We start from the raw sequence: 14743 nt of genomic DNA on the forward strand, positions 1-14743 counted from the left end.
TGTGTGTGTGGTGGTGGTGGAGATCTCCAGGAATAAGAACATAAGGAATAAGAATAGCTTCAGTCAGAGTTGGCAACCTCATCAGTCAACATAAACAAACAGCAAGTACATGACTCCTTCTAGCTGCTTTTTGCCACACTGGGAGGGAGGGAGGGAGGGAAAAGAGAAAGTACTTCCTCCTACCCCCATCCCATTCTCAAAATCAGCATACAAAAGCTAGGAGTAGAAGAGTCTGGTAGGATTGTTGCCTGCCTAAAAGCTATCTGGACCTTGAGAACTGTGACCATTATAGAAAACCAATGTTTGGTTCTGTGCTAAAGTACAACTTTCATGCATACCTGCTTTAGAAGCAAGTTCCATATGCTTAGTGGTACTTATAGTATCTCACATTAATTTAGCTCTGATTTTCAACCACTGTGCTGTGGCACATTGGTGTGCTGCAAATTGTCTGCAGGTGTGCCACAGATGTTTGGGGAGGATCAATTATTAGTACAGCCATTGGGGGACGTGAGCCTCCATCAGCAGCACGGTGTACCTTTTCAATTGTCAACTAATGCTGTGCCTTGATAATTTTAATGCCTTGCCAGTGTGCTATGAGTTGAAAAAGGTTGAAGATTGCTGACTTAGCTGCATGTATTTGAAATAAAAACAGATGCTATTACTCTAGTGTTGCCTTTATAGTAGTGTTCCTATAATACACAGTGCTTCACTGTTTTTCCCTGTGATGCTGGGCAGCCCAATCTTGAGCTGCCCACAGCGGCTCTGAGGAGGACTCCCACCGAATCCTGTGCCTCCCGCGCTACTGCAGGAGGCACCTCAGGAGAAGGGGACAGTTGTCCCCTTCCCCCCAAGTAAAGGAAGGAGCCCCATAATGGGGCTACTCTCTTTAGCGCCGACCAAAAGGTCAGCGCTAAAGTAAAGGCGCTCGTGTAGAGCACACAGCCCTGCATGAGGGCCCTGGATCCTGCGGAGCACAGCTCTGTGGATCTGCCTCTCTCCCTCCCCCCCGACATGCCTCCCACCCACCCCCTGGCATGCCTCCCACCCACCCCCGCCGGCCTTCCCCCTCACCCCCATTCACACCCCCACCTCCCGTTCCACAGCCCGGCGGTCTGGGTGACCACCGAGCCGCGGAACCTGGGCCACCACCCGGCACTAGCCCAGCACTAGCCCGGCACTAGCTGGCGCTGGGCTAGCACTGGCGGGAGCCTGGCAGTGAGCCCCGCAAACGTGCCTTATGGCACATTTGCGACTGTGGTCCACAGCATGGAGCCGTGCCGCAGACCACAGGATTGGGCTCTGAATTAGCCTTGCAAACCAAGTTTGATGAAGACACACAAAATGTGTTGTCCAAGGCAATCCAAGGTCTTCCAGGACAAGATCTGAACCTAGACCTTCCTAAACTCAATGAACCCATCTGCTTCAACAACCTCTGTGGTCCACTAGCCTCCTACCAGTTGCAGGAAAGACAAAATATGAACACAACACACATATCACATGCTGGGCTGGGTCATTGTGCCATGAATGTTTATTTCAAAGAAGTATGGCCTTCTTCACATAAACTAGTTGGCAGTACCAATCAGAAAATCCTGGTTCTGTATTTATATTTTCTATATATAGCAATACAAGGCCAGGGCTATTGTAAAAGCCCCAACCTAGCTCTAGTCTGTGCATGAGTACTGTCATTCATGTCAAGGGATGCACAAAGTCAGTCCAATAGGGCCCAGAAATGTGCAAACATTTCTGTGGATGCATCCAAATGTGCACCGAGTTATAGCTGCATGGGCAGCTTCTGTAGACAGATCTCCATTGCTAGACCAGGGTCAAAACCAGGACTTGCTAAACTGAGTTAATAAAAAGGTTTGGAGAAGCGAATACCTGTACAAGACAATGATTCTATCATGGATGTGACAGGAAAAACCTGAGCACATTGTAACCACCACTCATGCAATGTAGTTATTGATTTCACAGTGACCCTTGGGCTGATTTAATATGAGAGAGAGTGCAGTCAGCCCACTGTAGCTTAATCAGAACACCTGCATTTCATTCAGTGCAATTTCACTGCCTTCATTACACTAAATCAGCATATCCAAAATTAAGCTTTACCAGTATACAAAATGACACTAGGAAAGAAAAGGCATTCTTTATTCTGAATCAGCTTTACTGAATTAATGACATACCACACATTAAACCTTATTCTAGTACAGTTCCTACAGTTATCTTGGTCTTCTGTATACCTTCTTATCCAGACCAATAAGTATTTAAAAAATATGTTTGGTATTCCAACCTAACCTAAGCACTTTTTTGCCAAGTCATAGCCAGTGAGACATAAATATTAAGTGCTCAGCTCCAAGAGGCTTTTAAGTTCATTTAGGTTGTTGATTGAAAGGCATTTGACCTTACATCTCAAGGCAAAAATTTTTACTTTTGCATCTCTACTTAACAAAACCCTTTTGCCCTTTATGGAAATAGCATCTACAAACTGTATAACCCCAATGACTCAATTTAGCTCAGCAGTTTATTTCTACAACTATGGGGAGACAGGACAAAAATCAAATCATGAAGTATAGCTCTCATAAACGGCAGGTCATATTAAAGGAGCTCTCCATCCCCCACCATGATTTTGCTTACCAGCTATTTAACAGAGTGCTATATAGAACATAAAATATTCCCTCACCTTGGATTTTGGCTCCCATTTTTCTGATGGGCCCACATGACCACCTACCATTTCATAGAAAGCTTTTATAAGCTTACCCTCCCCCCCCCCCAAAAAAAGCTTACAGTTGCTCATATAGCCACATGGAATAAAACCTTTCTTTAATTTCTTCAGGTTAAAAAGTTATGCATTCAGGATCATCATTGTGGCAGGAAGCCATTACCAAGAGCAGCTGAGCTGTGAAGCAGGAACACCCTAGATCCTCTCCTGTCTTGAACCCAAGCTGCAATCCTAACCATACTTTCCTGAGAGTAAGCCCCATTGAACAAAATAGGACTTGCTTCTGAGTAGACCTGGTTAGGATCCGCACCCCAAATTCATATCAAACCATCACAAAGTTTGGGAAAAACTTTTCTGACCCTCAATTTTGTAGGACTGTTATAGACCCAATTATTTGCTCAGTTTTTCCCACCTGTACTAATTCAATTGGGGGGGGGGGAAGCACAAAATTAGCTGGTTAGCATTTAACATAATAGTTACCTGAAAATTAGTAGTTTTCCTTTGTAACAGTCATTGTCAAGCAACAAACCCAGGTTTCTGGAGAAAGTAAGTCAATGGATACTTTTAATACCACATTCAGTAAAACTCTATGGTCACTAGTTATATATGCAAGGCAACTAGAACTCTAAGGCCCAAATCCTATCCCACTTTCCAGCAGTGGCATAGCTGTGCCAATGGGATGCATGCTGCATCCTGCAGTTGGGGGACACTCATGGAGGTCTCCTCAAAGTAAGGGAATGTTTGTTTCCTTAGGAGCTGCATTGCCCTTATGTCGGTGCTGGAAAGTAGGTTAGCATTGTGCCCTAATGCTGGTAAATTTGTGCTAGTTTCAGAACAGATCTGATTGGTAGAGACTTACCAAGGACAGGAAAGTGCTGCTGGATCAGGTCAAGGACCCAACTAGGCCAGCACCTCCATTTCACATTCTGGTCCTCCAGCTGCCTCTGGGAAGCACGTGTCCGAGAGGCATGCTTCTCTCTTGCAACTGCTCTCTGTTCAGAAGCATACTGCTACTGAACCTGGAGGTAATGCATAGCCATCATAGCTTGTACCTATTCTCCAAAAGATCCAATCCCCTTTGAAAGTCATACAAGCTGGTGGCTGTTATCTTGTGGCAATGAGTTCAACAGGGTAATTATGCAGTGTGAAGCATCTCCTTTTGTCCATCCTAAGTCTCCTTTTACTTAGGTTCAATGACCACTGGTTTTAGTTCCATGAAAAACACTCCTATCTATGCCATAATTTTATTAGTGTCAATCAAATCCCCACCATGAATAAACCCCCCAGCTAAGAAGTCCCAAGTGCTACAGCCTTTCCTCATAAAGGTCTTTCAGCCCACTGATCATTTTGGTTGCTCTATTTACACCTTTTCCAGCTCTACAATATCCTTCTTGAGGTGGGGCAACCAGAATTGTACAGAGTATTCCAACTGTAGCTGTACCACACATTCGTACACAGGCAATACAGGTTTATTCTGGATCCCTGGCATTCTATCTGCCTTCTTCACAGTTGCTGCACACTGGGTCAATGTTCTCACTGAGCTGCCCAACCACAAAATCTTTTCCTGCTTTGCCACTGACAGCTCAGACCCCACCAATATATACGTGAAGTTGTCTTCAGGGTGCATCACTTTGCATTTGACACTGAACTGCAATTGAGATCTAATTGCCAATTCAACCAGCTTGGAGATGTCCTTTTTGGAGTATTTTCCAATCTGCTTTAATTTTTACTGCACTGAATAGTTTAGCGTAACTTACAAGATCAGTTACTTTGCTTATTCATCTAGAATTAGGGGTAAGCACCACTGGCCCAAAGCTAGATAGTTGGGAGTCCTCATTCCTTATTTCCCTCTATGAAAGTTCTATATTCCTATTCACTACTTCCTGTTTTTCCTTCAGTTACCCATTCAAAGAGCCTGCCCTCTTATTCCAGAACTGCTAACCTTACTCAACAGGATGCTAATTTTACTCAAGAGGCTACACCAGCTTTATCCTAGGAAGGTTGTGTGTGCTTCTCAGAAAAGTTTAACTGCCATTTAGGCTATATAAATGGGCACTAGGACCCAGAGGAAATACAGCGAGAAGCACTGACCTCACCCCAGCAGGACAAAGGCTTTTTAATGCTGCTCAGCTGCTTGTTCTGAACTAGAGATCAGCCTCAAATACTTTAAAAGAGGCTTTCCTCTACCCCCAAAAGAAATGTATCTTAGTGCAAAATATCCATAAGCTTGCTGCAGTTTATAGACTGCAATCTTGCATGCATTTATGTTGCTTAAATCCCACTGAAGTCAATGAGATGCAACAATTGAATTTTATAAACAGAAATGCATATATTTCTTTGAGATAAATCCTAAGAGGTCCCATGACAGTAGATTTCCATCACTGAAATAGACTTTGTTGGGAAAAGAGCTCCATGTAGAATCAGGAGTGTTTGCCCCAAAATACTATTTTGGGGGCATGTCCATAGTTTTTAATTCTAAAAGCTTCTATTTTGTCCACAATCAGGGCCTCATTCATTACACCACCAAAAAAGCACAAAGCACATTCCATGAATGTAATCATAGAATCTTTTAATACTTTACATAGAAAACTGCATACACAGCTTATATAATTTTATGTAAACTTCACATGTCTCATCTCATTTTTACCAGGTCAATTTAGTGTTTTGTTTTACTTCCAGAGTCTATAGTACCACTGTAAAAAGTAATGGGGGAAAAAATGAATTCTATTCTCTGAAACAGAGACACACAAGTTATTCTCACACAGGTCTAGAACTGGCCCTGTGAAAATAAGTGTACTCCTGTTAAATTGCCCCCAAAACAGACTGCAATTAATATTAAAAAATAGATGTCACAGATGAAGATCGTGTTTCACAAGGCAACAACAAAAGAGTTACAGTGGTTTTGCTCCTTAAGTCAATCACTAACAGAAAGAAAGGGTACAATCCAGCCAGAGTGAAGCACTTCAAAGTCCCATTAGTTAGCAACCGTGTGAAGATGAGCCAACACTTATGATCTCTCTGCTTATGATCTCTCCTGTAGACACAACTCCGGTCTTCAAAGTACCCACCTGAAAGTGCTTAGCTGGAGTGTGCCCCCAAATGAGGTTCCAATCTCAAAGAAGATTTCTGTAATGCTACAGTGTTGGGTTGCAGATTACAAGTGCATAAAGTGTCCAGAAAACAAACACCTTTGTGCAAAGTAGGTTCTCTTTTGGCAAAAAAAAAAAAAAGATAATTTATTTAAATAAACCAAATTGGACCATCTGCAGATTAAAAAAAGAGGCCAAATACCAGAGGAAGCAGGCACCAAACACATGAAACTCTTGTCAACCCATTTTTCCCCACTCCCTCCCCTCTCCTGTTGCAGTCTCCTTTCCACAGAACTTGAGTCAAGTTCAAACTCTGTTCAGAGCCCTCCCAAGAACAAAAGCTCTGTCATTTCTGGGGGGGGGGGGGACAGGAAGGGGAAAGAGTCCACTCTTGTCCATAATGGGGAAAAAAGACCTCATGAGAGAGAGGGGAAGGGAGGGGGGCTGGGACCCTATCCAGTGTTAAGTAGCCGCTGTTCATGTTTCCCAGTTCCAACAAGAGTATTTTATATACACACAGCAGGCATTTCTCTCCCCCCCCCTCCCTAAAGCCAAAGTTTCAAGCAAAGTCTCCATTTACAGCAGGAAGAAGGAGGGAAAGCAGCACATCTGTGTGACTGTACAGTACAGAGTGCGAGGAGCCTTCAGCGCTGTCCTTCTTCCAAGGAGGCGGAGGGGGAAGGCAAGGAACAGGTCCCGTCGAACTCTCCCCGCTCGCCTCGGCGCAGCAAGTGCTGGGTGAAACACAGTCCCTCCCCGGCCAGGAAGGAGAGAAGGAAGGCGGGGAGAGCTGGATACATTCAAGGCTCTCAGTCAAGTAGCCCTTTCGCAAGGCAGGCTCGGACGCCTTGTAGTGTCAGTACAGGGGGCGAGTTGTTTGCAAAGTTGTTTGCAAAGGGGGACCAGCAAAGCCTTCCTGGAGCTGGGACACACACACCCTCCCCTCCACTGGGGCACACGCGCACACACACACACTTTCCCTGGGACAAGTGGAGCTGGGACACACACACCCTTTCCCTCCCCTCCACTGGGGCACACGCACACACACACACACACACACACTTTCCCTGGGACAAGTGGAGCTGGGACACACACACCCTTTCCCTCCCCTGGGGCACAGTGCAGCTCACACACACTCACTCACTCACTCACTCACTCCCCTCCACTGGGGCACAGTGGAGCCGAAACACACACACACAGGCTCGCTCCCCCCCCCCGCACAGCGCAGTCCTCCCCCGGGTCTGCAGTGCGTGCGGCTGCCTCTACTCCACCAGGCTCCTTCCCGGTCGGGCGCAGCGCAGCCCCCATTATAGCACCTTGCAGCAGTTGATGCAGCCGCTCTGGGTGCCGTAGCGCTTCTGCAGGGCGGCGCGCGTGGCTGTCTCGAAGACCTCCCGCACGCCCTCCTTGGTCTTGGCCGAGCACTCGAGGTAGTCGTAGGCCTGGATGCGCACGGCCATGGCGCGGCCGTCCTCGGTGCGCACCGGCTCCTGCTTCATGCGCGCCAGCTCGTTGCGCACGTGCTCGTCGTTGCGCAGGTCCTTCTTGTTGGCCACCAGGATGATGGGCACGTTGGGGCAGAAGTGCTTCACCTCCGGCACCCACTTCTCGGGGATGTTCTCCAGGGAGTCTGGGCTGTCCACCGAGAAGCACATGAGGATCACGTCGGTGTCCGGGTAGGAGAGCGGGCGCAAGCGGTCGTAGTCCTCCTGGCCGGCCGTGTCCCACAGCGCCAGCTCCACCTGCTTGCCGTCCACCTCGATGTCGGCCACGTAGTTCTCGAAGACGGTGGGCACGTACACCTCCGGGAACTCGTCCTTGCTGAACACGATCAGCAGGCACGTCTTGCCGCACGCCCCGTCGCCCACCACCACCAGCTTCTTGCGGATCGCCGCCATGGCCAGGTTGGGGTGGTGGGGGTGCTGCTGCTCCAGCAGGGAGCTGGAAGCTGCTGCTGCCTCCGCCCGCTTGCTACAGGGCACCGTGGCTGGCTAGCTGCAGGTGGGGAGGACCGGGAGAGCTGCCACTCCGCAAGCTGCAAGAGGTGGAGTGGCTGCGAAGGCAGGAGCGGGAGAGCTGCCACTCCACGCGCTCACAAGCTGTAAGAAGCACCGGGAGAGCTCCCGCTCCACGCGCGCTTTGCACCGGGTGCTGCGTGGAGCACTTGCTGGGCCACAGACTGGAGCAGGGAGCTGTCAACTGTCCGTCCGGGTGCAGGCTCTGCCCTTCTCAGGCTCTGTGGAGGAAAACGGGTGGCCGCTCCGCTCCCCCCCTGCAGAAGACCCCTTCCCTTCGCCCAGCCGCCTTCAAGAAGTCACGCCCAGGCACAGCGGAGGAAGGAAGACGCCGCAGCGAGGAACCCAATGCCTGGAGCTGCTCGTCTGCTGTGCCTTTAAAGAACCCCAACAACTCCCCGCGCCGCTGCCTGTGTTTCATTCCATCTACTAGCACGGCAACCGGAGGCTGCTATTTAAAGGGACCGGCGACTTTCTTAATATAGCTAGCCAATGGGAAGGGAAAGAGTGAGGTCATCCTTTGGAAGGAGGCGCCGGATTGGCAGGCGGCGCTGCAGGCTCTTGGGCTGGGCACGTTCGAAAGCCGACCAGAGCTCGCCCAGGGAGGAGCCTCTCCTGCTGCTGCTGTCGCAAGTCATTGAGTTTTCGCGGGTGGAGCTGAGTCTGAGAGAGAGGAGGAAGTGGAGACTGCCGGGGCTGGTTTGTCCCCCTCTGCAGGAAGCCGTGTCACTGTTTTCTAAACGCCCAGCTCAGTCCTGACTTGCTCCCTGAGGCTACAATCCTATCCACACTTTCCTGGGAGTAAATCCCATTGGCTATAATGGGACTTACTTCTAAGTAGACAGGAATATGATTGGGCTCTGAGACTGCAGGGTTTTCAGGGTAATGTACTCTGTGGCGCAAGCCTTGGACTGCAAACCTATCCACACTTTCCTGGGAGTAAGCTCCATTGACTCTAATGGGACGCACTTCTAAGCATACAGGCATTGGATTGGGCCCTAAGGCTGCACAATCCTATCCACACTTTCCTAGGCATAAGCACCATTGACTCTAATGGGTTGTACTTCTGAGTATACAGGCATAAGATTGGCTCTACAGCTGCACAATCCTATTCATGCTTTCCTGGGAGTAAGCTTCATTGAATTTAATGGGATGTACTTCTGAGCAGACAGGCATAGGCATAGGTCTGGGCTCTTCTTGGCACTCACCCCTCCACAACACTTCAGTGAGAGCAGCTGTGCTGATTCATTTGCAGAGGAGTTGCCAAACGTGGCTTAAATACACTTCAATCCTAGGCAGTGTCTACTCAGAAGCAAGTCCTGCTGTAGTCAATAGGGCTTACTCCCAGGTAAGTGTGGATTGCAACCTTCCTGGTTCTTTAGTCGCCCATTACGATGTCCTCACTAACTGCACTTGGTCACTTGTTGCCATGTCCTTCAGCTCCAGGAGATTGCCTTCAAACTATTTACCTTTGAGTAGTTCCACTGAAGGCAATGAAACAGAAATAAGTGCAATACAAAAAATAGTTACAATCCCTAGTAATGGAAATATTATTTTGTAAGCCGCCTTGAGGACCCTTAAGTGGGACGGAAAGGTTGCAGATAAATTCCTTAAACAAACAAAAACTCTTTTTTACATCTGGGGAGATTGTACATGTACAATGTGGTTGTACATGTATGCACAGCTTCATTGTCATGTTCTTGTTGATAATGGGTTTCTTTCTTTGGTGTTGAAAGAAAGGGTGACAACTGATGACAGGTTGCTGTTTTGCCAAATCCCAATCCACTGGGCCTTGTAAACCAGTCCAATCAATCAGAGTTGCCAATAAGCCAAGTTACAATCCAAAATCAGGTTCCAGGTAGGTCAGTCCAATCCATCAGGGTATCCAAATCAAAGTCCAAAGCCAAAGTCCAGTCACAATCCAGTCTGATTCCCAATTCCATAAACCAAGTCAGTCTCCTCTCCAACCTGCACTCCTTCAAAACCCACCAAAAACCTTTCTGCCTCAGGTGCTCCCTATATACCTGAGGGATCTCCTTATGCTCTAGTGGCTGCAGCTGTGCAGCATATCTCCAGCAACTACCTGGGCTTTAATCCTGCATTTACTCAGAGCAAGGGGCACTGTGGACACCATACCCTATCTCCTCGATAATATCTTCCGCAATTCCAATACAGTTGCTTCAAGGAATGGAGAAGAAGCACATATCCCCAGTTATGATACTGTGCTCCAATGGAAGCATTCTCCTTCTACAGCAAAAATGTTGCATCACACATAGGATGAAGCCCAGCTCACTGATTGTGCAGGCAGTGCACGTACCAGCTTCATCATTTAGAGCACTCAACAGCACTGATCCTTTTCCCCCCCCATTCCTCTGCCTGTTCCAGCAGCAAAACATCTTTTAAAAAAAAAATAGAAAGAAAAGGCCACCCCCTGGGATCACCAGGTATTGACTGCCTAGACATAATAATTAAAGATGTGATGAAATGAAGCTCAGCTCCCTGGGGATTATTTAGAGAGGTCACCTACGGCCAGAAGTTTCCCATAAATTTTTTAAAAGAAATTGTCATGCTTTTGTTTTACTTTTGATATGATGGGGCCAGATTCCGACTCCATATATTTACTGCAATCCTATACATATTTTCCTAGAAGAAATGCAATGAGAATTACTTTAGAGTAGACTTGCAAAGAATTGCAGTGTTAAAAACACAAACATTAAACAACAATCCTTAAAAAAAATCAAATTCAAAGCAGCCACTGCATATTAAAAATACCCATCATATACAATGCTCAAAGCAAAAAGGCTATGGATACCATCCATAGTGTAATGGATAGGCCTTATAGCTCATTCTAAAGGCAAGGAGGGAAGTACAATCTTGAACCAAAGCTCTTTCCATTACACAAGGCTGTTGGAATGAAGGTCCTGTTCTTGAGTGCAATCTTATGCATGTCTACTCAGAAGTAAGTCCCATTGAGTTCAATAGGATTTACTCCCAGGTAAGTGTGTATAAGATTTCAGCCCTATAAGATGATGTCCTTTCAGTGTAGTGTAGAGTGTGTGCCATTGTTGTTGAGAAGCTATAAGGGCCATCACAGACACCCATTTCCTGCTGCTCTTGAAAATGAAAACAATACATCTTATGTCACAGCAGTCTGAAACAACATTTTTTGTCTCACTGCCACTGAGGGGCGGGTTGTGCAAAGAGAAACACCTTTGCTTCTCTATGGTATTATCATCAGTTATTACTGTGCCTTTGAAGTTAATTCAATGATAGTTTATAGCAGCCAATTATGTGCTGTGTTCCTTATTTCCTTATTTCAAAATGAATAGTGCCAGAATTATATCTTAGTGGGGGAAGGTAGCCAAGTCAGGTACTCCCACACTTTCCTGGGAGTAAGCCCCATTGACTATATTGGGACTTACTTCTGGGTAGACATGCATAGGATTAGGCTCTCAGTGCCAAATCCTATCCAATTTTCCAGTGCTGGTGCAGCTGTGCTAGTGGGGTATGCATTGCATCCTGTGGTGGGGAGGTAATCACAGAGGTCTCTTCAAGGTATGGGAACATTTGTTCCCTTACCTGGGGGCTGCATTGTGGCTGTACCAGTGCTGGAAAGTTGGATAGAACTGGGCCCTCAGTCTGCTGCAGCCAGGGCTGGCTTTAAGTCAGTTGGACCAACTGCTCTTAGTTTGGCCCCGTGCCTAAGGGCCCCCTGATCTAGGGTAAAAATAAAAAAATAAAATTAATATTTTCACTAAATCATTCCACAGTCACTAGTTTTTGTAACTATTTTCTTTTCAAAGGTGATCTACACATTTTGTTTGTTTACTTATAGTCTTGCATGCAGTTTTATATTAAAATATGCTTTGATCTATTTGGTCTATTAACAAACATGCACTTCTTAAGGGCACATTTTGATTGCGTTCCATTCTGCCATAGAGGTATAAAGTCTATAATCAATTTTATTTGTATTTCTAAGTTTCTGCAGACCTTGCCTGTGAACCTGGGACCCCACAAAAAATGTTTCCAATTGGGCCCCACAGCTCCTAAGGCTGACCCTGGTAAGGAAAAACCAAGAGTCTGTGTGGCTTAAGTTAGGTCAGGTTAAAGGATACCCAAATTTGTTTCCAGATAAGTGATGTTATTTTGCATACCAATAACACTGTCATTAGAGCCAGTGTGATATAGTAGTTGGAGGGTCAGACTAGAACTTGGGAGAAGTGGGTCAAAATCTTCACATCTTCGACTAGTCAGTCTTGCTAGCTGAGTTGTTAGGAGGCTATAATTGGGGAAGCATGATTGCTGCCCTGAGCTCCTTGGAGGACTAGTGCAACAAATACGTTGACCTATCTTACTTCTTTCAAATTCCTCCTCAAAACCCACCTTTTTCATGAAGCGTTTGACCCAACCCACTTGTCACTACTGTAACCAACATAATCTGCATATTTGTGTTTATCCTGCCTCAACCCCGACACCGTTTCTTCTGTTGTTTCTTGATGTTGCTATCTAGAATAAGGGCCTTGGGCCAAGGACGTGCCCTTTATGAAGCACTATGTATGTGAGTGGTGCTATATAAATAATAATTCACAGTAGATCTTATATTTAGGCTGCAATCCTATCCAGCTGACTATTGTGCGGCTTATATCTGAGTAGACATGCATAGGAGTGGGCACTTAAGAAAAACCAAGCATATGGTTCACAGGCTCATTTTTAAATAAATGCATTACAATATCATTTAGATACACTACAGATCTCCTTAACTCGTTATATCCGTTTTCACAATATCCTTCACCACCCCACCCAGCTTCCCCAGGACCATCATACAACCTTTTGTACCCAGGCACAGTGTGATATGTTCTCATTGTTCCCTTTCAATCTTCTCTGTTCTTCTTTCATTGCAGCATCAGATCGTGACTGTTCAGCCCACTACAAACCCTATCTATCCCTCATTCTTCAACTTCCTGTTTCTATTTATTGTTCCAACAGAATTGAACAGTATGATATAATTAAAGTAGAAAGGCTGAACTTTCAAGGATTGAGCTGTTGAGAACACTAGGTTTTGCCATGTTGTGCCTAATATAATCTCCAGGATGTAAAGTAATACAGGAGTCACCTTTTCACTGATGCTTCTCTTGCTGCTCTTTATGGCAGGAACCCTGCATGTCAGGTTATATATGCATGCAGGTAAAGACTTTGTCAGCTTTTAATTTCCATGCCTGGAAATGTCTCATCAGTTAAACATCTAGAGTAGGGGTGCCCAGACCCCGGCCCTGGGGCCACTTGCGGCCCTCAGGGGCTCCCAATCTGGCCCGCAGGGAGTCCCCAGTCTCCAATGAGCCTCTGGCCCTCCAGAGACTTGCTGGAGCCTGTACTGGCCTGACACAACTGCTCTCAGCGTGAGGGCAACTGCAACTACTTGAGTGAGCTATGGGACAAGGGTTCCCTCCACTGCTTGCTGTTTCATATCAGTGATGCAACAGTGGCAGCAAAGGCCAGCCTTGCTTTGTGCAAGGCCTTTTATAGGCCTTGAGCTACTGCAAGACCTTCATTCATTCATATAAGTTCCATCTCTAATAAATTCATTCATGTAAATTTATTCAATGTACATTCTTTTTTTTTCCTGGCCCCCAACACAGTGTCAGAGAGATGATGTGGCCCTCTCACCAAAATGTTTGGACACCTCTGGTCTAGAGGCATAGGAGCATGGCTGGTAAAAGGGAAACAACCAAACAAAAAGAACAGTTGGCAACCTTATCTGTAAATATGTACTGTGTCATTTTCCAAGAAATCACCAGTCAATTTCTGGAGCATTTGCACTTTGGACTTCACAGAAATGGTTATTATAACAGGCATAGTCATGCCTCATTTTCATGCACACCTCCATTTGGCTTGCATTATTGGTAATCCCATGATTTTATTTGTTTACATGTACGGTATTACCTTTTAATCTACAAATACTTGAATATAGCAGGAGGCAATGCTGAGGATTTTCATTGGGATTTACTGCCATCTTGTGGCTGTCTTTGCAACCTGATGAGAGAACATAGGAGGCTTTCTTATCTTGAGCCAAACTATTGGTCCCTCAAACTCAGACTCAAATCAAACATTCATTTATTCCATGAGAAAATACATCCATGAATCACATGAGATTTGTGATCACACCTTCACTGCAATCCAGGGCTTTCTTCATGGCACAAACACTCCAGTTCATCCTCCACACTGCCAATCATCCTTTGGCAAACTTCCTGGGTCTGCAGAAATCCCAACTGCATTTATGCACTGAAAGGGGTGGGAGTTTCCTCCTGAGATTTTGCCCATCTCAGGACAGGATCTCATCCAGCCCATGCATTATATTGTATCAATCACCTATGTCTACAAACCAACACAAGCTGTGGTGTTCTTAAGCCAGCTACTATCAGCAGGACCTGTGCATGTAACTGTGCACTAGAATGTGGCCACATGAAAGTGCTGCAGTGCAAAGCTGGAGAGGCAGGAAGGTGTGCATGTTCTCTATGTGGCTTTGTTTGGCTGCTTTCACCAGAAACTGGCGCAAAGCCCTAACGTGCAGAGTCACTTGTGCTCTACCTGTTTTTAATCTAGTATTGAAAACTGGGCCTTCACGTTCCCAAGTTTCCTGGCTGTTGGGGCAACATGTGAGAGTGGTGTCTGGAAATAGGTCTAGCACTCAGTGGGTGGTGCTTCTCTGCCTTTCACAGCTACCTGTTCTTCAGATGCATCATACAAACCATACAGCCCCTTAATCAATCTACTGTCACGTAACCAACCATTAAGTGCCAAATCCCTTTTGAATTTTAAGGAAAAATTTAGACAGCATTTAGAGGTGCCTTCTTCTATCATTGCTTAGCACTGTCTTTTCGATTTATGGTTTTGCTAATTGCATGTAGTGTACTGAATGACAGTAA

At 46.1% G+C, this 14743-nt stretch overlaps 1 protein-coding gene across 1 annotated transcript; it reads right to left on the reverse strand.

Annotated features, from left to right (window-relative positions):
* Positions 1 to 6996: 6996 nt before the first annotated feature.
* Positions 6997 to 8258, reverse strand: RHOB (ras homolog family member B). The gene has a single exon (XM_066611730.1). The coding sequence runs from the start codon at positions 7701 to 7703 to the stop codon at positions 7113 to 7115; it is 591 nt and encodes a 196-aa protein (XP_066467827.1). The 5' UTR covers positions 7704 to 8258; the 3' UTR covers positions 6997 to 7112.
* Positions 8259 to 14743: the final 6485 nt, after the last annotated feature.

Source organism: Tiliqua scincoides, chromosome 1 (assembly GCF_035046505.1).
Source record: "Tiliqua scincoides isolate rTilSci1 chromosome 1, rTilSci1.hap2, whole genome shotgun sequence".
Lineage (NCBI taxonomy): Eukaryota > Metazoa > Chordata > Lepidosauria > Squamata > Scincidae > Tiliqua > Tiliqua scincoides.

Coding starts and splice junctions, on each gene's coding strand:
- RHOB (XM_066611730.1), bottom strand. CDS start 7,703: ATGGCGGCGATCCGCAAGAAGCTGGTGGTGGTGGGCGACGGGGCGTGC.